Here is a 25342-nt window from a genome sequence, read left to right on the forward strand (position 1 = left end):
GCTGCAACGCAGTCAGGAGACTGATCCTACCATTTCAGCACTCACCCCCTTTGTCAGTCGTAGGAGGCGGCCATCTAGGCGGGATAGAGCACTATTTGATCTGAAAACGATGGTTCTGTTAAAACAGTTTGAGAGACTTAAGTTACAAAATGGAATTCTCTACAGAATCACAAAAGATCCGACTAGTAAACACAAAAGACATCAATTCGTTCTCCCTGAAAGCCTTAAAGAGAAAGCTCTGTATGCCATCCATGACATAGCAGGACACCAAGGGCAGGCAAGGACAATGCATCTCGCCAGACAAAGATTTTTTTGGCCAAAAATGGAAATTGACATAAAAGAATATGTGAAGTGCTGTCAGAGATGCATTCTGGCTAAGACTCCAGACCCATCTGCTCGTGCTCCCTTAGAAAGTATTCGCACTTCTGCACCTATGGAGCTAGTATGCTTAGACTTTTGGAGCGCAGAAGACAGTAAACAGCACTCAGTAGATGTTCTCGTAATCACAGATCATTTTACCAAGCTTGCCCACGCTTTCCCATGCCCAGACCAAACAGCCAAACAAGTAGCCAAAAAGTTGTGGGATCATGTGTTCTGTGTGTATGGATTTCCTGAGCGTATTCACTCAGATCAGGGAGCAAATTTTGAAAGCGAATTGATTGCAGAGCTGCTCAGGTTGTCTGGTGTGTCCAAATCTCACACAACAGCGTACCATCCCATGGGAAATGGTGGGACAGAGAGATTTAATCGCACACTTGGTAATATGCTCCGTTCCTTGCCCTTAAAGCAAAAGCAAAAATGGCCCCAGCAAATACAGACTTTGACGTTTGCTTACAACTCAACGGTGCATGAAACTACCGGATATGCCCCTTTCCAGTTGATGTTTGGAAGGATTCCTAGGCTCCCTGTTGATGTTATGTTCAAACAAGTGCTAAATGACCCAGTAGTAGTTGATCACAAAAGTTATGTCAAAACACTCATGTCACATTTGCACGAGGCAGCCTGGATTGCTCAGAAGCATAGTATCAAAGAACAAGACAAACAGGCGAAGGGTTATAACAAAAAGATCAAAGGCACTCACCTGAATGTTGGAGACCGTGTTCTTATTGCGAATAAGGGTGAAAGAGGAAAGAAAAAGTTGGCAGATAAATGGAATTCAACAGTGTACACCATAAAGGACCGGAATCCACAGAACCACACTTACAGATTGGAGGATCCAGAGGGCGCCACAAAAGTTGTGCACAGGAACTTGCTTTTAGACATAAGTTTTCTACCTGTAGTGGATACAAGCTGTGCAGAGGAGGACTTGTGCACACCTGATCTTTTGGAGAGCAGTGTCGATCGAACGAACTCCTGGGTAATAGGCGGTTCCGAGCATTTTTGTAGTCTACTGGACCAAAGTGACAGTTTGTCCCAGTCAGAGCAGTCAAGTCAGTATTGCCCAGAGACTGAATGTGGGGGGCAGTCCCAACACGAACTGATTCACTCTCTAGATCAGGGTGATCTAGATAGCCTGGTAGTAGAAAATGACTCGTACTCACCTCAGACTCAGTTGTCCCCTGACCTTGAAACACAAGATAGTCTAACCCAGACTGACCAAGATAGCCCTGACATGTTGACTCAGACCAAGCCGGAGGTTAATGGGGGGCGGACGGTCCTGACTCGAGTGGGTAGAGTTAGTAGGAGGGTCAACCGTCTCATTGAATCCATGGTTCAGAAGCCTATGAGTTTAAAGTGTTCACTCAGTCGGAGGTCTCAGTCCCTGTTGACTCCATTTTAAACTGTATAAGAATGTTTTGTGTTTTTAAGAGACATGGTGCTATCTGTACCCTTTATCTCCAGTCATTTCATGTGTTTTAGAAGCAAGGTGTTTGTATGGTGTATAAGGCACCATATTAATCTAGGAGGGACGAAGGCTCGATCATCCTTATGTTTGTTCCGAACCTATGCAGTGGGTAGCTTCCTAGTTGAATATAAAGCTTAGAGTTTTATTTGAGTCCTTGTTTGGCGTCAGTGGTATGGATTTTGGCGAAATCCGGGAGGGGTGGGTGTAGCCCATGTGGTCTTTGTTTGTTTTATTTCACCAAAATCTTGTTTTGTTTACTATTGAAATTGTACTTTAAGTTTATTGAGCTGTTTTGTCGGAGGCTTTTATTTTGGCGGTGCCTGCATTTCCCGCGGGGCCGCGCGGCTCCCCTCAGTTGCTGCAAGGAGAGCAGAGGGGAGGTAAGGAGTGGACTTGTTCCCGTGTCTACAGTTAAAATAGTTCATAGAAAGTTCGTAACAGTACCTTTTGTGTTTTGTTCCTGATTTGTAAGGCCTTCGCCATTATTCCTGTTATAAAGATATGTGTGAACAGTGTTTTATATGTAAATACAGCACTTAGGAGAAGTAAGGCTAGCGAGTGAATTTGGGTTAGCAAGTGCGATCTCACACGTGTCTGATACTTTGTCTTTCTGTAGACGTGCGGGATTGGCAGACCTGGACTGTGCTGTATTTTGATTTTTATTTGTTTCACACAGGTATGTGAATGTTATTTTTGTATGTCAACTTATAATGTAATTTAATTGTTATAAGCTTCAATTTGTAATTAGTTAATTATAAAAAAAATGGCAGTTGCTGCAAGGAGAGCAGAGGGGAGACGTGCGGGATTGGCAGACCTGGACTGTGCTGTATTTTGATTTTTATTTGTTTCACACAGAGATAATAAATCCTCCCCTGAATGGCCGACCCCTGTGTGTGGCTCAGTTTGTCTGTACAACACAACGCAGAAGGTGTTAGCCGGACAGTCTAAACCGCCCGGCTACATAAGGTTAATTTGTTCCTAAATGCAATGCAAAAACGACTGCACTGCACGGACAAAGAGTTTTTAAAGACGTGTTGATTCAATATTATCGTGTACGTGCGCCTACTACAACTACTACAACTACTACAACTGCAGCGGGGACGGGACCAGAGAGTACCCGGACAGAGGAGCTGCTTTGTCGGCGTGGGACGGTGCGTTTTGCAGACTGGTTTCCATGTTTAGATGGTGCCAAACAAGTGGACCATGAACGCAGTGCTGCACAAGTCACCGCAACGGAGCTGGCTCGGGCTCAAGTTACGGCTCAGTGAGTGAAAAAAACATCCATAAGTGTTTTATTTCTTTACATTGGGGGTGGAATTGTCAACGGGAGCTGCTGTTTGTGCTTTGGGTTTGTGGCATAGACGCTCCTGAGTGAGACAGTTGGAGTTGGCTGTGTTGGCTGTAGACTGCACGTTTTGGAGGTGTTGTGTTAGTAATGGTTCAGTCCTGCTCTGTGGACCTGGTTTAGTCCTGGTTTAGTCCTGGTTTAGTCATGGTTTAGTCCTGTTCTGTGGACCTGGTTTAGCCCTGGTTCAGTCCTGTTCTGCGGAGTTGGATCAGTCTTGGTTTAGTCCTGGTTTAGACCTGCTCTGTGGATCTGGTTCAGTCCTGATTTAGTCCTGGTTTAGTCCTGGTCTAGTCCTGGTCTAGTCCTGTTCTGTGGACCTGGTTTAGTGTTGTTTTAGTCCTGGTTCAGTCCTGGTTTAGTCCTGGTTTAGTCCTGTTCTGTGGACCTGGTTTAGTGTTGTTTTAGTCCTGGTTTAGTCCTGGTTCAGTCCTGTTCTGTGGAGTTGGTTCAGTCTTGGTTTAGTCCTGGTTCAGTCCTGATTTAGTCCTGGTTTAGTCCTAGGTTGGACTTGGTTAGGCTACTTCTATCAAAGTTTTGGTTTTGATTGGAAAGTCCTCATCTAGTTCTGGTTTAGTTTTACTCTGGACCTTATTTAGTCCAGGTTTAGTCCACTTTTAGTCTCTGTTAAACCTGGTTAGTTAGCCTAAGTCTTTTTTTTTGTAAAGTCATGGGTCTGGTTGGAAATAGTCAAGTCCTAGTCTAGTCTTCAGGTCTTGTCCTACTGTGGACCTGGTTTAGTCCTGGTTTAGTCCTGGTTTAGTCCAACTGTGGACCGTGATTGTTGCCCATAGTTCAGCCTTGGGTTAGTCTTGGTCCAAGTTTAATCCAGTTTTGCACAGTTTTGCACAGTTTTGCACAGTTTTGCACATGATTTATTCCTCATCCTGGTTTTGTCCTATTATAGACTTTGTTTGGCCCTGGTTTGGTCTGTTTCTCTTTCCTTGACATGTTTAGACTAGGTTATGTTTTGGTTCTGGTCCTGACTTAGCCCAGAATCAGTCCTGGTTAAGTCTTGATTTAACCCTACATTGTAAATACAGAAGATCAGAGACTAATCAATACTAAAATTATTATTATTATTATTATTAAATGGTAGTACTTTCTTTTCTATTCCCATGTGTCTTATATCTGTGTAATCCCTCAAAATCATATTCTAATGTCTGAAGAAAGTGTTTTTTTTAATCATCACCGTTGTATCTGACTCAGCATTGAATATCAGGTCTTTTCCTTAACATCGAAATCGAGTATGCTATTCGAGTCTATTCTAAGTTATTGTCTGAGTTTGTTTTGGGACCTGTGCAATTATCCAAACTGGAGGAGAAGATCGTTTAAATGACTCATTTGAGAACACACTGGTCCATCCAACAATCTCCCCAACATCACGTCTGGATCTTCATAATGAGACAGGACCACTCGGATTGTCTCTCCTCTGACAGATCTTTGCTTTTGTGAAATACTGTTTACAGGAGCATACTTCTGCAGCCTTGTCATCTCCCTCTTTCTTTCCAGGGTCGTAATTTACCTCCTTAATGTGCTCTTTAAGCGTTTGCACAGAGTTTGGGTTGTCACAGTGTCAGATTTTGACATTATTGTGAGAGGAACATGGGGATTTTAAGATAGGCACAACTAGTGAAGTAGCAAACTTAATATGCACAGAGTTTTATGAGGCAACCGTGCATATTAACTAAAGCAGGACTAAAGCAGGACTAAAGCAGGACTAAAGCAGGACTGAACCAGGACTGAACCAGGACTAAACCAGGACTAAAGCAGGACTCAACCAGGACTGAACCAGGACTAAACCAGGACTCAACCAGGGCTAAACCAGGACTAAATGTGGTCTTACCCAGGATGACTGACAGCTGAATGGACTCATTAAGATCTAAAGGTCAAGAATAAAGTTGGACTAAACCAAGACTGAACCAGGTCTAAAACAAGACTAAACCAGGCCTAAACCAGGACTAAACCAAGTCTAAATCAAGACTAAACCAGGGCTAAACCAGGGCTCAACCAGGGCTAAACCAGGACTAAACCAGGACTAAACCAGGACTAAACCAGGGCTAAACCAGGGCTAAACCAGGGCTAAACCAGGGCTAAACCAGGGCTAAACCAGGGCTAAACCAGGACTCAACCAGGGCTAAACCAGGACTCAACCAGGACTAAAGCAGGACTAAAGCAGGACTAAAGCAGGACTAAACCAGGACTAAACCAGGACTAAAGCAGGACTAAACCAGAAATAAACCACGACTAAACCAGGACTGAACCAGGACTGAACTAGGACTCAACCAGGGCTAAACCAGGACTCAACCCGGGCTAAACCAGGACTGAACCAGGACTGAACCAGGACTAAACCAGGACTAAACCAGGACTAAACCAGGACCGTAGTAGAACTAAACCAGAAGACTAGACTAGGACTTAACCATTTCCAACCAGACCCATGACTTTACTAAAAAAGACTTAACTAACTGGACTAAACCAGGAATAAACCAGGACCGTAGTAGAACTAAACCAGAAGACTAGACTAGGACTTAACCATTTCCAACCAGACCCATGACTTTACTATGTAACTTTTCTGGTGGCATAATGTTTTTGCTTTGCCTGAAGTTTTCCACATTTGACTTAGATCATCACCATGGAGACAAGTGGCACCAACAAGTCAAGGTACATATCAGATATGTGGAGAGGCAAGCTAACAATTCCTATGATTGCTGATTCCTTTGGTTTGAGTAATATTATCAGTGCACGATGTAACATTTCTGGTAGGAGGTGTACTACCTGCTAGTCTCCATGGAGATGCAATTTTTTTGCCTGGAATGTTTCGCAGTATGGCATTAAAGTTGTCAATCTGGTATTTATTCAACAGTTTTTTACTCATTGTAAGAATAAAAACTTTCATTCTTACAGCGATTGGTTTGTCTCTCCACAGATCTGACCTGTGACTTGGCCTGTTGGTGCCTCCAGCTTTTCTCGATGGTATATAAAAAGACAATTTTGCATAATACTCCTTCTTTAATTCCAATATATCCATTCTGCTCTACTCTGCTTTTAGTGAAACATCCTAAACAAAGGCAAGCAGGTGGCGGACCTTCCATCAGAAAAGTTACATAGTGTACTTTTAATCTTGCATCCTGAATATCAACAGTACATTTTACCTGTGTGTTGAATTAGCTCCACTCCAGGGTTGTCTTAAGTATTGAAAATCAGATACAAATCATCAAGTATTTTTATCATCGTTGTATTAGAATTGGTTTTGAGTATTGAGTCTGACATCGCTACTACACACCCGTAATGTGAAGCAATCTGAAACATAACAATATAAAATAAAATGGATTACTCTTGGCAGCCAGATGAGTGGAAGTCATTGGTGTCTTTGCTTGAACATGTGTGGAGTGTGTACAGTGAGTAAGGAGCAGAGCCGGAGCAGAGCCGGAGCAGAGCCGGAGCAGAGCCGGAGCAGAGCCGGAGCAGAGCCGGAGCAGAGCCGGAGCAGAGCCGGAGCAGAGCCGGAGCAGAGCCGGAGCAGAGCCGGAGCAGAGCCGGAGCAGAGCTGGAGCAGAGCACATCCCTAACTGGCCTGGAGTCTGGAAGTCCTCAGCGTTCCAGGCCACAGAGCCTAAGCCAGTCTTAAACTCACAGGCCTAATCCTGGAGCAGATGTCCTGTCTGCTGTGTCCGCCGCCATGAAAGAAAAACACTACAAACCAAACCAGCTCTCTGCTTCTACAGTAAATCACTCAACATTTACAACTTTAAAGGCCCATATTACTCTATTTTCTGATCTATGTTATAATGTTGTTTCCTCATCACAAACAGACCTGGAGTTGAGAACAACGGAGGTTTCTTTGGTGCAGTAGTGAAATTTCATATCACAAAGTACCAAATTCATTTTCCAAAGGCCTATCATACCCATACTATCCAACTACACTACAAATCCTAATAAAAATGTCTCTATATGGTATTTAGGACCTATAGTTTAAAATTGTGGAGGTCTGATAAAATTGCAACATAGTACTCTGTTAATGTTTAGAAACTGGAAGTATTTGCTATATTACTTTATTTATTAGAATGAACCAGATTAAAGATGTGTTTGTTTTTGTTTTTTTAACCTCATTCATAGAGTAATATTGTCTCCTACCCTCTATCTGTAAATGCTACCGCAGTAAAACCTGTCAACTAATACTACAGCTACTCTGGGACTACTATAAATCCCCTCTGTATCGGTAACTCCCCTCCTCTCTCTTCAGACCCTGTGTTTCCGTGGTAAGTGTTTCCTGACGTGCTTGTACGGTCGTGTAGAGGTGATGGGATTCACTATAGAGGAGGGGCAGCAGCCGTACCCTCTCTTCTCTCCGGCCTCGCACAGCCCCATCACCGTCAGAGCCATGGAGACTGAAAACACACACTTCAGTGAAGACTCGGCACAGCTCGCAGACGTCCTCAGAGACTATCTCACGTCAGGTATTCACAAACAGATGGGTTTATTGAGATAAAGGTTGTTGAGCTGGTACAGTGATGGGTGGCATTATTACTTGAAGGTTGGCAGTTCAAATCCCTCTCTAACCTTCCTCTGTTACTGTGTATGGGCTGTTTACCTGTTTGGTATCAGGTTGGCCCCCATATTTACACTGAAAGCAGTTGACCCATAATTGAAAAATTGACAACTCTTAGGTCTGATTCATTTATATTTAGTCAAGACACAGGCAGAAAAATATGTATATGTACATACTTTTACTTCAGAGTGAGCCAGCAATGCCCCAGAGAAACACGAGATCTAAAAGTTATCTCAAAGTTTTAAATTGAGGAGTGAATCAATCATGCAAAGTAAAGCACTTTGAATGCTTTTTTATTCTTACCCTAAGCAAACCCCATAATGTCACCACAGAAACTGATACATTTGTAATTAAAAGCATAACATGGCTTAAAAAAGTATGTTGGCCATCGCTGTCTGCCAGAAGAGAACAACACTGTGTAAATGTGTTTATAAGAGACTACCTGAATATCTCACTTGCTAGCTGAACTTTGGACATTTTGAAGAACATGGAAAACTGGATATATTTGTGTCACAAATGCACTTTAATAATCTGGTGATAAACGTTTATAATTACACCTGCACCTGTTTTTAATGTTTTAAATGGATATATGCAGTTATGTTTTGTTTGTAATTTCCTGTATTTTAAACGAGGCATCTAAAGATAAATGAAATGAAATGAAATGAAAACGATATTATCATGAAAATCTGGACACGGAACAGTTTCATTTTAGCTCTGTGAGGAAACCAAAAATGTCAAAAGTAACGCTTATTTCTTTTGTAGATTTGTGGATTCTGCTTCAGCTCATTCTAAGATAGTTTTTATATATATTGTAGAGCCTCCCTTTGTTATCTCTGTATTTTAATCATCTTTATCTTGTGTTTTTTCAAGGATCTAGAAAGAAGCTTGCAGGAAAGGTGATTCGAGACTCCTCCATCATTTTACTGGAGCCAATGGAGTCAACGCTGACAAGATTTCTGGCCAGTTTCCCAGACCTTAATGAATTATTCAGCCCTCCAGTGGTATGCATTGTACTAGTGGCTTTTCTGACAGTCACTAACACTTAACCAATTAAGAATCAAACTATTACATGTTTATTTTGTCTCTCAGAGTGAACTCCTGTCAGCTGTTTTAGACACTCCACTGAATGGTCTCGGTATAATTCCTCTTTCCAATAACATAGAAGGCATCACATCCTCAACAAGCCTCAAGAATGTCCTAAACACTCTTGTCAATGCTTGTAAAGGTGGGTCAATAGAAAGCGAAAGTTATTATTAGTTGTTATTATTTTTATTTCATTTATTTTTCTTACATAAGTTTCTTTTCCAGGGGATATGGATGGCACTGTTATCCTGGTTTGTGGAGCCAAGAACGTGGGCAAGTCAACATTTATCCAAATGCTCATCAATACTTTATTAAATCAGTAAGTTTTGCTGAGTATGGTGCAGTTGTTTTCGATTAGGCAGATAGTTCAGATAGTTCAGGCAGATAGTTCGATTAGGCAGATAGTTCATTTTTCAGGTATGTTTATTGTGTGCAGGCTTTGGGCTCCAGTTGCTTGTGGACATGCTTCGCTTCTTCCCCGTCTCACATGTGGTTCAGTTGGGTTATGGTGGGATTCAGCAGTGCCCCTCCCTTACCCCCGACTACCTGAGGACCGCACAGGGCTATCAGACACACCCTCCACCTCAGTCTGCCCTGGACGAGTTCGCAGAGAGCTCCACCCCACCCAGAACATTTGTCCACTTGCCTGTCCAGTCTGAGTTTAAGGGAGTGGGGACACAAGGCAAAGCGTAAGAACAACCCTGTTACCTTATTACTGCTTATATATTATCAAACAATTATTGCAATGGCCAAACGGTGCCACTTGAGGGAATATCATGTTTATTTATACAACTTGAGAGAGGGTTTTTTACCTCCACCTACTCCTTTTGGGTCATCAACCTTGTTTGTATAATTATTTGTTAATGATCAAAAATGTAATAATTGTTAACATTTTTATAACAACTACACTAACTAATTACTACGGTTGAATCTTTCTCAATAAACCACGCACTAGCAAGGACCACAGCACAACAATATTTGCAACAAAGATATTTATTGATGGATGATATGATAAGATGAAGTGGAGGTGGCTGGGCGAGAGACTGCAGCCCAGCCGATCCAGGACCCCCCTGGGTAGATGTCCTAAGGCTGAAAGACAAAGGAACAAATGGAGAGGATGGGAGGGTGGGGTTGAGATAGTTGAGACAAACTGTTGATGGGATAGCCCGGTACAAATAGGCTTCTGGGTAATTATAGGTGTGGTTCGCTGAAGAGGAAGAGAAGGAAGTTGAGGCGTGGTCCTGCTTTTGAATCTCAGTTAATTCATAATGAAATGAGTCAATATGATTAAGACTTAAAGCTTTATTAAGGTTAATTGTGGTTATTATAAAGTGATGCCTAATATTTTTAACACACAAAAATAATGCCAGATGTAGAAATATACAAATACCACAATATGATATTTATTGTGCAAACTGTTTCCGTATGTTAGTTTTTCTCTTTAGTGGAATAAATAATGTCATATTCCAATGTAGACTGTACTCAGACATACCACATGATCATCGTCTTTGGACTTTTTATCAGTTTTTTTTTTCCATCGTAAACTTAAAACCTTAATATCCAATGTTTTGAATTTATCAGAAGGCCTTTATTAGTACCATGTTGTATGATAGTTACATTCCTATTACTCTACACTTTAGAGAACAAATAGTGCCAATGAAGGTAGACGAGGAGAAGTTCAATTCACAATCTAATGTGTTTATTTTGCTGCTGTAGAAAACACCAGCGCTCTAATGAAATGAGAGAGTTGTCTTTATTGGCTTATCTGAGTCAGCTCCAGTCTCCTGACCCTGGACCAGTCAGACCTCTGCACAGTCTCACTCCATATCAGGTACTTTGTCTTTGTCTTTGTTTATAATTGGGATTACATGGGCTGGTGTGGTAATACTGATCAGTCTAATAATATATGTGTTTTATATAAATGTGGGAAATTTGCCTCGGTGTACCAGTGCCCAGGAATGTCATGTTGAAAAAAGAAAAGTTGAATTGATGTAACAATGAATCAAGATTAAATCAAAATTTATCCAAATAATCATTGTAAAGGATTTCAGGTGGATTGTGAACATATTGATACCTTTATTTTCTTGCATTGCATTATGTTTTATTGTTCATGTGTGTGTGTGTGTGTGTATAATACAAATGTATTAGTAAGTTTGATATTTAGTGACTATCAAAAATTGTAATAATAATGCATTTGAATGGATTTAGTATTTGGTTACCATAATCATTACCATTTATCGTAATAAAATTGAAGGAATTAAGTGGTTGTGACAACTTTCAGAATCCACTCACACTGATTAAAATTGAGGAATCAGAACGATCCATATTCTGTCATGATAACTACTGTAATGGTAGTGTAAAGTCAATGCTGTTTGTTTTGTTTTTTAAACTAAATTCTCTCTTTTTGTTTTTGTTTCCTCAGGTGCCACACAGTGCGGTTGCCCTGGGTGTACTCCACTGTGAGGTGATGCCCAGTCACATGTTTTATGCCGCTAATGCCAGCCTGGTGGCACTGTGCTGCTTGAGAGAGAAAGTCACCAGCAGAGGGAGCCCTGTGCTACTACCCCAGGCTCCTCTGTGCCCCTGTGTGGGATTTGGTATGTACTGAGGTCATTTTCATATTGATTTTTCTTTTATAATGAGATAAAATGACAGACAGTGTCTAGATGAGAAGGTGTATTTTAAGCTGCTTTACTTAATGTTATTCACATCTATTTATCTTCTTCAATACTGTCAGCTAAGATTTACATGCATGATATTGTTATGATGTGCACAGTGATTTGCTGATGTGCTGTTGTGTGTTTGAAGGTATTCTCCGAGGCATAGATGTGGTGAGAGGTTTATATTACCTGTTGACTCCAGTTGACCCCTCCGTCCTCCGAAGCGTCAACTGTCTTCTGGTGGGAGCCATTTCACTGCCCTCCTGCATCGTCAAAACGCAGGTCAGACTACACACTGCAGAACAGGAACAGTTAAAGTAGCACTGTGTAACTTTTCTGTTGGAGGATCTGTCACCTGCTGGTTTATGGTAACTCACTAAAGGGCCAGACTGAAATGTGCAGTGCAGCAGTTTTGAACCAGTCTGCACGATTTCTTTTATTGAAGCCCCAACACATAACTTATATTTACTTTTTATTTCCATGGAGTCATGCTGGTGACGTGCCACTTACAGAAAGTTAAGCAGGGTTAAGAGTTGTTTTAGATCAATTGCAATTTAAAATGTCCAAAATATAAAATAATGATCCACTGGTGTCGTAGATTATAACTAGGAAAATTAAATAAATAAAACAGAAAACATTGAATGAGAGGGTGTGTTCAAACTAGGCCTGTCACAATAACACATTTTGAAGTGCTATATATTGCTGCAGTAAATATAGATGATAAAAGATAATACTGAAACCAAACCATGAAGCAGAATTATGTACGTATTGTAAATGTACGATATAACAGAATAACTAACTTCTATGATTCTATAATGAGTCATAGAAGTTCATAATTCAAGCTTCTACAGCTCAGATCTTATCATAGTCCAGAAAAATAACCAAACTTTTCCCACGAGTGCAAAGTAAAAATCCCCATGATAAATATTGACCCCCCTCCCCAAATGATTGTTCCATCTGCATTGGAAGTTGATATAGTAGTGTGACATTTATGAACAAGTCAGCTCTTTTGAACGGTTCCTTAACATGAACGGTTGCATCCACATCTTAAAATTATTATTATCCACTTTCAGTTTGAACCATGTTAAACACATCTGGGCCTTGGTCATTTCTCTCTGGGATTGGTCTGTAGATAAATGACTTTTCACATTAGCTTTTGTCATACAATAAAAAGAGTCTTTAGAACGGCTCTTTGTGGGATCCGAATCTTTTGCGATCGTTCATGTCAAAGGAGCCAAAAGTCCCATCACTACGATCTAGTAATTATCGAGAGAGGCCTATTCCAAACTTTTGACTGATAGTGTAATATTTCCTCTTTTAAATATGTGTCTCTGTTCTCTGCTGCAGGGCTGTGATGAGGACACGCCATACATCACTTCAAACTACAGTTTTGATCTGACTGGAGCCGGAAAACTAAAAATCTTCAAGGGAATGTTGAGGCCAGGCCAAGAGAGACACTAATGTCTTTAATGTGCATTATCCCTTTTTAAATACATAAATAAATCTACAGTAGGCTTCAACTCTCCTTTAGGATTTGTATGTTTTTGACCAAAATCCTGACTCAAGATCTGGAGGGTTCAGCACTGAAGAATGGGTCAAATGCAAAGGACAATATGGGTTACATGCATAGGACAAAAAACAAAACAAAACATACCTTAACAATTACTTGGACGAAGCACAACGGAGCATACGATACTGAAGACTTACCAGCGATTTTCTTTCATGGGATTTTAATGTGTGAAATCCTTAGGTGCTCTGGACATTATCCCAAACAAAAGTACTTCTACAGACTTTGTTAGCCTAAAATCTGACAAAGATAAAGGATCTTGTTTGACTTCTTTGTAGATTACATTCCAGTACTTGACACTGTTGAGGTTTACACTCTCCAATAAAGTGTTGTTTTCAAGTATCCAGTCTTGTACTTGTTTAACTACCAGTACTAGTTTTGTGTACTATTAAAGGTCCTACAATAGACAAAATTGACTGTGAGCTTAAAGCCTTGTAAGAATGTTGGCCTAACATGGACCCTTGAAGTAATGTGTGCTCAAGTAGGTGGAGCATTATTCAATTTAGTGACGGGTCGCTAGCTCAATCTGCGTATAATCCAAAAATATTGTTGTTTCCCTGAGCAAAACACTTTCCACACATTGCCTACTTCTGGCTAGTAGTGACAAGAATGAGAAAAACTTAAAGGGCAAATATAATGCAGGTAATTGTAAGAGTAATTTTCACAACTTGCAGCCAGGAAATGTTTAATTTTGTTGGGTAAAAATGTAACTGGGGATCTGTGGAGTAAGAATGTATGTTTTTTTGAAAGTATTTTTGAGCAATACAACCATTTAGTGACTATATAGAGTTGGGAAACCAAGAGCGGCACCTTTATATTGGCCTAGTTTAATGACACAGATGAAGAATTAATGATGTAGCCTATTTTTAAAGAATATGATGAGGAAAACATGAATAAATCTGACTCTAAATTCAACAAAATTACCTGTTACATATAGTCCCTGAAGATACCAAACACCATATGCAAAGAACATCAAACTTTCCCCCATTATGCAGTGTGTGGTGGTGTTTGCAGCGCCTCTAGTGGCCGCCCAGCGCATGCGCATCCACACAAACCACATTATCCCTTTACTTTGTTGTGTGCTCGTCCAGTCTGAATGAATGAGACGAGGGGCTTCTGCGTTACAGGCACTGTTCCCTCTAAGCTGCGCGCGTGCGCAATTACGCACTGCTGACACGGTCATCGCGCACAGAAAATCTGTGCTGCGCACAAAACAATCGAACCGGAGTTGAAAATAAAATAAACACACAACAATTCATTCTGCGCTATTTTTCAATGTGAGTCAGTGAGTGTGACCGGGGACGAGCTGCTCCAGACAATTATGTGATTCACATACGTATTTGCGCAGTTTATCCACGTCATTGACAGGAGTCCTCATGCGCCGCTATCAGTGTTTTAGCCGACGTGGCCGACGTGGAGTGAAAACTCGCTAATGATTCTAAGTGCTGATTCTAAGTTTAACCCCTTTACGTTCCGACGGCCCGCCCTCGGGCAAAGATCCGCGCGTAAAATTACGCACGCGTAATTGCGTAATTTTACGCACTGTTTTGCAGCAATTTTGCGTTTTAAACATGACGAAACGGACAAAACAAAGGAAGTACGCGACCGAGGACACTGCGGATGTTTGTACAAGTGAAACTAGAGGCATCTCGGACCCGGAGCGGTTCGTGGAACCGAGTGAAGATCTCATGGTGGACTCAGGAGCAGAGGACATTATGTTTTGATGGACTGGATGCTGTTCCTGATCGGTAAGCGTGGTTTATTCTGCTATTGACTTAATTGTGGGTCAAATGTGTATTATGTGTACTCATCCATAGATTTAGTCGGAGTAAATGCCATATCCATCTAATAATGTATGATATGTTTTTATGCAGGGCTCTGGAGCAGGTGGCACACTTGAGCTTGTTCCTCTTCACAGACGCTCTGGTCTTGACCCGCCTCAGCCTGGATCACGTCCCGTTTGGCCTGGCTCACACCTGCACCTACAGCTTCATGACGTCTGTGGCTCTGTCCAGGCTGAGCGTCAGAGAGATCAACCACTCGCGCTGTACGTCAACTCAGACAACCGGAGGCAAAAGTGAAGGAACATGATTTGATTTCAGTGGAGAAATTGAGATTAACCACAGAATATAATGGTGATGATAATGCATTTTAATTTTCTAGACTCTTTGTTGGTGCGTTAAAACAGTAACACAGTAAGAGTAATGCACTGCTCCTCATTGTTTAATCCTTACTTACACTGTCAAGCTCAACTACAAGTATTTCAATCCTTTTAAACAGGGAAGCTGTCAGTTGCTTCTATATTAGTTATTACCCAAGAAAATGCCACGTAAAATGAACAGATTATGTTTTACAGTCAACTTTTCTGTTCTTTTTTAGCATCTTTTACCAAACAATGCATGATATAAAAAGTATGTATCTTGACAAGAATACATTCAAATCAGGTACAGGCCCTATTTGAAAGTGTCTTATGACTTTTGCCTCAAGTTTCCTTTATTCCAGGATTTTGAACATTCTACATAACATTTTAAAGCGTCTACAACTCTGACTCTGTGATGTACTGTGCCGTGTGCAGATGTGTCCCACGCCTATGTCCTGGAGGGCCCGTGTCGCTCGTGGGTGTGCGCTGCCGACAGTGCACAGGAGAGGGCGCTGTTCCTGTCCGTGCTGCAGGACACCATAGAGAGTGCGCTCAGAGGGGACCGGTGAGAGCATAAAATCAAGTGAACGACGCACAAAGGATGGACATTTTACAGTCTGGAGACGCACAAACGCAGTAGCTCTGTTGGTAGTTGGTGTTTGTTCAGTGATCCGAAGGTTGGTGGTTCGAATCTCGCTCTCGACGTAAACATTACTGGTTGAATTGTCCGATCGTTTGACGCACAGGTTGGTGGTGCAATTCCAGCTCCCACAAACCCTAAACCCACCTTGCCCCCAGCGTCTGAGTACATTTGTGCATGAATTAATGTGTGAATAGTTGAAAAAAAAATATATAAACATGTGACCATTTACTATAGTTGTAAAAACTGTTACATAGCTTTCCGGTTATATGTTTTTGATAATACTAAAACTGCATGTCATTGCACTGCACCTGTATAAGTAAGAAAACAAAAACTTGTGGAATACACTGCCAGAGCCCATCTAAAACTATGACAAATACTCAACTTTCACAACTATTTTCACAAATTGGTTGAAAAATACCCACTCCTGCACCCATACATGATCTTATGGTTTTTTTTCTTCAGGTCTTTTACTGTAAATAGTCTCTATTTTCTTTGTAATGTCTCCGCTGTGTCGTCACGTCATGTGTCTGTGTCTATTAGGTCCATAGACTGTACATATAAATATACATTTTGGTCTTCAAATGTTCATATTAACCCGCTCTACATGATTCTCGTGTTTTTACTTCCCCGAGGTCGCTCCCGTGAGAGTTAGCAACAGGTTTGATTGACAGTGTTGCTAATCGGTGCAGTGTTTAATGTCTTGTAATGTCAATGTAATGTTTCAAGAATACTGTGTTATGATTTGTCGTCACATCACTGTAAATTATGCTTAGGGATTTTACAACCTCCTCATGATTTTGAACCTATGATTAATAAAAACTTGTGACATACATATTGGTTTCATTCACGTTCTCTAAAATCTGACCTGCTTCATGAATGAAGAAAGACTGTTACTATGATATAAACAGCCAACGAGTTATATTTGGGTTTATCTTTAGGAGTAGATTAAAGTAAAGTGGGACTAAACACCCACTCCATCCATAACCACAATTCAAACAAAGCTGCTAAACAGTACAGTAAAAGCCAAAGGTAAATCAGTAAATCTGTCAAATGGACAAAAAGTTGTGGGAGTGAAGACGTTTCGCTACAAAACGTCTTCACTCCTACAACTTTTTGTCCAGTTGACAGATTTACTTTTGGCTTTTGCAATGGATCAGACCTGGACGACTGAGGGATTACACAGAGTACCTGGAGGACTAAAGAAGAGGTATAAGGAACAGCGTGATTGGTCTAACAGGTATCCGCACTTCAAACTCCGCCCCCGCAGCCAGGCGTTTGTAATCATGTGCCATCATTAAGCGGTAGTTTTCAAGTTAACAGCTAACTTTTACCTTTAGTTTAGCCGTGATTGTCGGTTTCAGGGCTGAAATTTTGAGTTGTTTGGAGTACAAAAACACAGTGGAGCACTTCCTGTATTACCACGTGACATCACAAGGTGGAACAGAGTGTTTTCAGTTTGAGAGAAGAACTCCTAAATATGCAGGACCTGTGTTAAATGTGTGAATGAAACAAAACACAACTCCAGGTCTGTTTTTATGAGGAAACAACATTATAACATAGATAGAGCATAAATAGCATAAAATGGGCCCTTTAAGTAAAAACAGTTTTGCCCAGAAGCATTAAGCCTCCTTATCTAAAATGTATCAAAATCTTTATTGAAAACCAAAAGTAACACAAACGTAACATTTATTTCTCATCATTTCTAGGAAAGATATTTTATTTACATTATTGCCACGTGAACAAACTTTTACATTTGACTCATATATATTAACCTCACGTATCCCTCGTTGAATACACATTAACTTTACATTGGACCTCTAGTGATGCAATGCTTAACAAAAATATGACTTTCTAAAACTCAAACTGACATTGTTAAAAAAAAAAAAAAAAAATCTTGAGAGCACCACAAATGAGGTAAAGTGACAGTACACGTTAAAAAGTACAAAACATTTCAGATCCAAAACGCCTTCCTATTTAGACACTTTAAAAGTTCCTAAACAAAAACATGATACAATACAGAATAGAAGCAGCTGGAGGCAAAAGTTTGGCAAATGATAACTCAGAAGTGTACAAATATTTCAATACGATATGAGAACAACTAAAGGCAAAAATTGAATCTAATTTTTGGTCGATTTTGCATAATTTGTTCGCTTAAAGAATCATTTTTGTCTTTTTTCAGTGCAGACAGAGTAAACCATTGTTCCGGGCGTTCCTGAAGAGAGCAGACCGAGCACTGACCACTCACATGCTCAGGTAGAACTCAAACTGCATTGTACACTTTATAGTACACATGTGAATACACTGCACACTTTATAGTACACATGTGACTACCCTGCACACTTTGTAGTACACATGTCACTACACTGCACACTTTATAGTACACATGTCACTACACTGCACACTTTGTAGTACACATGTCACTACACTGCACACTTTGTAGTACACATGTCACTACACTGTACATTTTATAGTACACATGTGAATACACTGCACACTTTATAGTACACATGTGACTACCCTGCACACTTTGTAGTACACATGTCACTACACTGCACACTTTATAGTACACATGTCACTACACTGCACACTTTGTAGTACACATGTCACTACACTGCACACTTTGTAGTACACATGTCACTACACTGCACACTTTGTAGTACACATGTCACTACACTGTACATTTTATAGTACACATGTGACTACACTGCACACTTTGTAGTACACATGTGACTACACTGCACACTTTATAGTACACATGTGACTACACTGCACACTTTGTAGTACACATGTGACTACACTGCACACTTTATAGTACACATGTGAATACACTGCACACTTTATAGTACACATGTGACTACCCTGCACACTTTGTAGTACACATGTCACTACACTGCACACTTTATAGTACACATGTGACTACACTGCACACTTTATAGTACACATGTGACTACCCTGCAAACTTTGTAATACACATGTCACTACCCTGCACACTTTATAATACACATGTGACTACCCTGCACACTTTATAGTACACATGTGACTACCCTGCACACTTTATAGTACACATGTGACTACCCTGCACACTTTGTAGTACACGTGTCACTACACTGCACACATTGTAGTACACGTGTCACTACACTGCACACTTTGTAGTACACATGTCACTACACTGCACACTTTGTAGTACACATGTCACTACACTGTACATTTTATAGTACACATGTGACTACAGTGCACACTTTATTGTACACATGTGACTACACTGCACTTTATTGTACACATGTGACTACACTGCACACTTTATTGTACACATGTGACTACACTGCACACTTTATAGTACACATGTGACTACCCTGCACACTTTGTAGTACACATGTCACTACACTGCACACTTTGTAGTACACATGTCACTACACTGCACACTTTGTAGTACACATGTGACTACACTGTACACTTTATAGTACAAATATGACATGTTCTTACCATATGGTGCAGTCTACAGGAGCTGCTGCTGTGCCCCCTGTGGAGGATTGAGGAGTACTGCACACTGACCCAGGCTCTGTCTCTGCACACGGCCCCAGGGCACGCCGACCACGCCCACCTCTCATCTGCACTTAGTACTCTACGGCAGTATAAACACTTCCTGCAGGAGGTAACTATTTCAAACTTATCTGGGGTGGAGAAGGTACTCCATTTCTTCACTTAACATAGGGCTAAAATAACTAAAAACCTTTCATTATGTGTGATTTTATTACTGTTATTTTATTAGTAAAACACTAAAAACACTGTGAAAAAACATGTACCAACGTGTCGTATTTATCGTGTCATATTTAAGCTTCTGCAAAAATAACCTGTCTCCATAGATGTATGTGGTGAATTCCAGATGTAGCACCTCAGAGTGTTAACTACAGGGGAATATCAGTTAAGTGTATGTAATACTCTTCTATGGATCAGTGAATTTCGGTTAAGTACGACTACTGGAGCAATTGTTGGAAGAACCTGAGTTATAAGAACCACAGACCAGTGAAATTAGTTTAAATCGCCGGCTTTCTTATTGAACAGTTTGTAAAAAATAAGAAAAATACATGGACAGACATTTACATTAAACATTAATCTCAAAACTCGTTTTCACCTCAAACCTTTCTTTTGATTTAAAGATTTTTCTTTCAGTTTTAAATTTCTAAATTAATCGGTTGCAACCTTTTTAAGTTAGTTAGATCTAGTTTAAGTTATCTCTTATCTATTTTCTTGTTGTTGAGTTAACTTTTTAATTTAAATAATCTTTAGTTCTTTTCAATTCTACTCAAAGTTACCCTTTAAGTTTGAACCCTTTTGTTTTGTTGTTTACAACCAAACAAGAATAACCATAATTGTAAAATTCCCTTTTACAACTGTTTGTTATCATCAATCAAATAAAAAGGTAAAATTGGACAAAACTAAAATGAATTCAGCAAAAGGCTGAATCACCCTGTGTTTCAAAGAATAAAGTCTCTTTCTTCTACTTATTAATCCAGTGTCTTTTGTGCAGGAGTTTGTGTAAATCCTACCAGTTCTGATGAAAACTATATAGTGTCCAGTAGAAGGCACATGGTTCCTGGCGCATGCGCAGTTCAGAAAGTCTGTGGGAGGCTCCACATCTTGTTTCACACACGTGGTTCTCAAAGTTGGTATTTAGCTGGATTCTTTCAAACCATACTTTAAAAGCCTATCATAGACAAGATAAAATATGCGTAAGTACACAAAATATGTTGCTAGGATAGTGTTACAATACAGAAAATTATCATCAGCGGTCTTAATTGATTCTTGTTAAGAACACGCTGTCGCCAAAATGGCGGACGCGACAGGGACAAGTCTGGGCAATGAACTTTCAAAGTCTATCATTTTTTAGGTTTTGCATTACATTCTCTTGAAAAGATTATTACATTGCACAAAATAAAATACATGTATTTTTCATTCACCAAGTCCCATTCATCAAAAAAATCTAACCATTTCCACACTGGGACAGGTTGAAAAACTGAAATACTCTCTTTTTAGTTTAGAAATATCACTTTAATCAACTTTAGACTCCTTTTTGGCTCTCCTCTCCTTTCTGCAGCAGCTCTGCCTGTGCTGTCTGCATATCTCCCTCGTCTAGCATAGGAAAAAACCCCAAAACAATCCGGTTGGTTCCTGCTAGTCACGTGGTTCAAGCGCTACATGAATTTCAAAATAAATAAATAATAATATATAATAATAATAATAATAATAATAATAATAATAATAATAATAATAATAAAATATTTGACTTTTGAATTAATTGTAACCATATCACATATTTATTGATGTTTTATCAAAAACATTTATTTCTGTTTTTTATCAACAAGCTTTTACTTTGAAAATCACAATGTTAACCTGGGTTACACAGAGTTGTATTAGAAGTCATGTGACCTCTTGTCTCCATGGCAACGGTTTCTGGCAACGCTTTGTTTCTCTTTGAGGTTCTCTTTGAGCTTTGTGAGAGCTTTGTGATGTCATAGGTTTGGTCTCCTCAGAAATTAGTACCTGTAACGATTTCACAGACATTTTAAGCAAAGAAGCATCAGCACAATTTAAACTTTTTGCAATACACAACTTATTTTAACAACTTATTTTAACAGCGCTAAAATGGAAGAGAAGAGACCAGACAAGATTTCTATCCCCCCAGATGATCTTATTTGGATAATAAAGAGCCACTTTAACAGAGTGAGCCCTGTTCAGTGGACTATGTTGGCTAATGGGATGTGCGACAATGAGACCAAACAAATTCTCCTGACGATGTTCATCCAGCTAGTCCAAACGCTATCTACAAACGTTTTAAGACTGGTTATCCCGACGGACGAGATCGGGGTAAGGTGTATGAACGAAGAGGAGTCAACTCGTTCGTTTGAGACTATAACCGCCGTTCTCAAAGAATCGATCGGTTTGGTTTTCGCACGGGCTTTAAATATCCCCAGCGTTCCATTGACGTCTGACTCAGAGCAATTAACAGTAATGATTCAGAAGGAGGTATCCCAAAAGGTGAATAGCGCCCTCTCTGATATGTCCGAGTTACAACAACAAGGAAGTATCAGAGTAAACTCATCATTAACTAGTTCAGACGCAGCTCGCAGCATGGTTGACAAAGCCAAAGCATGTCTGAAAGCATGCTTAAACGTGTTAACTTGCTCCTGCGTGTCTATTCGCAGTTGCGCTACAAGTCCAATAGGGGATGCTGAAGAACCTTCTAAACGGCCAGCATCAGAGAACTCATTTTACTCCACAAAGGGTCCATGCCACTGCTGTTTTTCGATGTTCGCTAGGAAGAACTTCAGAAAACTGAAGGAATCTTTAGATAGAAGAATATTCACACCTAAATCTGAAACTCCGATTAGAACAGAGTGTACTACCCCTGAAACTACCTCAGTGGGCAGAGTGACTACTACCCCTGAAACTACCTCAGTGGGCAGAGTGACTACTACCCCTGAAACTACCTCAGTGGGCAGAGTGACTACTACCCCTGAAACTATCTCAGTGGGCAGAGTGACTACTACCCCTGAAACTACCTCAGTGGGCAGAGTGACGACTACCCCTGAAACTACCTCAGTGGGCAGAGTGACTACTACCCCTGAAACTATCTCAGTGGGCAGAGTGACTACTACCCCTGAAACTACCTCAGTGGGCAGAGTGACGACTACCCCTGAAACTACCTCAGTGGGCAGAGTGACTACTACCCCTGAAACTACCTCAGTGGGCAGAGTGACTACTACCCCTGAAACTATCTCAGTGGGCAGAGTGACTACTACCCCTGAAACTACCTCAGTGGGCAGAGTGACTACTACCCCTGAAACTATCGATTATGAAACCATCAGATGTGAAGTTGACACATTATTTCACAAGCTAAACTTGGCCAAACTGGACGGATTGGCTGAGAGTCAGCGTAGTCTCTTGAGGGTTCTCAGAAGCAACGATCTGGCTGCATTTTCATTAAGACTAACAGATATTATGTACCGTCACTTTGCCTTGATGGACAGTGCAATAGAGTGCATGTCTCCGATCCCAGACAGAGAAAGACCTCCGAGCGCCCACAATCTGGACCTTTTGTACGTTACAGTTGAAGATGAGGTTGCTACGTACCTTAAAAAGTTGTTAAACTTTATGCAGGAGGATATGGGAGAAGACATTTTTGATATGGACTTGTTTGAGATGTGTGTGGAAAGGGAACCAGTGTTTATAGATGTGCCTGCACCTGTACAAGTGCGGACACAAGTCTCAAGCACTACCCAAACCTCTCCATCTTTCCACATGTCCGTACCTTCCCAAGAATCAGTGACATCTCAAAAATCAGTGCCATCTTTCAATAACCGAAAGAATGACCTGTTTGAGAGATCCATGGTTCATCCTGCGGCACTTGTACCATCGTTTGTCTCCAAAGATGTACCAGCTGTTGTCTTGAAAACACCAAAGAAAAAATCGCCCCCTAATAACCGAAAGTATGACCTGTTTGAGAGATCCATGGTTCATCCTGCGGCACTTGTACCATCGTTTGTCTCCAAAGATGTACCAGCTGTTGTCTTGAAAACACCAAAGAAAAAATCGACCCCTCTGAACAGACATTTGTCGCAAGGCCAGACCATGACGCAGATCATGGTCACTGCTTTGATGATAAAAATGTTCAAAGGAAACGTTGACTTGCATATGAGACACGAGACTTACGACGCCATCCTCACACGTTTAACACAAAAAGCGTGGAAGGAGATTGACATACCGGACAGGAAAATTAAGAAGACTGAGAAGAGACAGCACAAAATAATCAAAGGTGTGATGAACGACCTTGAATGGGAGTATGGCTCATCCAAGGCTCTGCTACAAAGTCTTATGGGCAATGACGGTAGGTTCGAGTACAGGGTTGTGGAGTTGCTAAAAATTCACATACAGAAAAAGACACAGGACTCTCGCTTTATCAGATCTCTGTGGACGTCCTGTTTCCCTTACTGTTTCCCTTATGAATAAGCCCCCCCCCCAATTAAATGAAAGTTACTCAATTAAATGAAAGTTAATTGAGTAACTTTCATTTTAAACCCCTCGTGTTTGGATTACTCATTTATCTTCTAAGAAATGCCTTTAGTTGTTCAGTGCAGTGTGAGTACAAATCCCACAATGCACTGAGCTTGAACTAGAGTTGTTTCGTTATGGAGATAAAATAAACTAAAATCTGAATGAGAGGGGTGGACCTGAAAATACAACCAAATTTAAACAAAATCTAATTAGGCCCGAGCCTGGGACTGGAAAATGGCAAAAATCAAGTAGTAAACACGCCCCGACATGGCAGTGAGTGGTGTCAAAAATTTGAACTCGACGAGCTCTAATTGTCACAAAAGACCCCGAGAAAAAATAACGAAAGACGACTCAGTAGCACCACCTCAAACTTTGATTTTCATGGGGCCAATGGGAGCCCGACTTGGAAAAAAGTCAATGTAAAAATCCGAAACTCACATCAAAAAATAGTACATATTGGGACATGACAAAAATGATATTATGGCCCCGCCCTAAAATGTACAGGAAGTCGGCCATATTGGATCAAACCCTGGAATGACAAAAGTGCGCACCCTCACATTCAGGACATTTTCTCGCACAGTTTTAATCACAAACAATGTAATGTATTAAAGTTATATAAATACACACACTTTTTCAGCTGCTCAAAATCTTTATATTTCTATTAGAAGCTCAAAAAAAAAAAAAAAAGAACAAAGAAAGTAAGAAAATGTAACACTGAATTGAGTTTCCTTATTTCTACATAATGCTCCTTTAGTCCAAAAGACAAAAACGCTACCTATAATCTATAATTGCTATATTATTTGTGAAAAATAAAGATTCCAAACATGATCCTTTGGACATAAATGCATCCGTTCTTGTAATCTTTAATAAATTTAGTTGAATTCACTTGCTGTTGCATGTTTCAGATGGAGGGCAGGGGCCTATAAAACTATGGGAGAAAGAAATATACAAACTTATGATTCACAAACGTTGAACCTTTTTGATAAATAAGCTGTGTTCACCACATCCTAAAATCTGATGTCATAGTTTCAGATGGAGTTGCAGGGGCCTGTGCAACTCTGTGGAAGATTCACAGTTTTTGGAAGAAGAAATCAAAACTTAGGATCCACAACTGTTGATCCTTATCATTATTTGTTGGAGACTGCGTTGAAAATGTAGCCTTATTTATCTTATCGTTTAAAGGGCCCCTTTAATGTAGCAAGGCAGCCATTGTAAATTATTATTTACTTTTATTTTATTTTAAGCCCCCAGAGGAAGTGCTGTCCAAGGCCCAATACAAATGAGCTGCATGTGTTCGCTTTAGTACATCTGCATTCATATTATAATTTGTGAAATATTCTAATGACTTCATCTGTAGATGTTCATATATGATCAATATAAAAAATCAAACAAACTGGGGCATTTTGTTCTTTTTCACCTTGTAGTTCCAGCTGTCAGCTCTTTCTGGTCAGATTGTG

General features: G+C 40.3%; 1 protein-coding gene across 1 annotated transcript in view; it reads left to right on the forward strand.

The window, feature by feature from the left end:
• Nucleotides 1-2941: 2941 nt before the first annotated feature.
• The window catches only part of plekhg5b (pleckstrin homology domain containing, family G (with RhoGef domain) member 5b), a 198633-nt gene continuing 176232 nt past the window's right edge, over nt 2942-25342 (forward strand). Inside the window, exon 1 of the mRNA XM_055223082.1 lies at nt 2942-3110. Within this exon, the coding sequence (XP_055079057.1) occupies nt 3029-3110 (82 nt within the window). The 5' untranslated portion in view covers nt 2942-3028. The remainder of the gene's footprint in view (nt 3111-25342) is intronic.

This window comes from Periophthalmus magnuspinnatus, chromosome 7 (assembly GCF_009829125.3).
Source record: "Periophthalmus magnuspinnatus isolate fPerMag1 chromosome 7, fPerMag1.2.pri, whole genome shotgun sequence".
Lineage (NCBI taxonomy): Eukaryota > Metazoa > Chordata > Actinopteri > Gobiiformes > Gobiidae > Periophthalmus > Periophthalmus magnuspinnatus.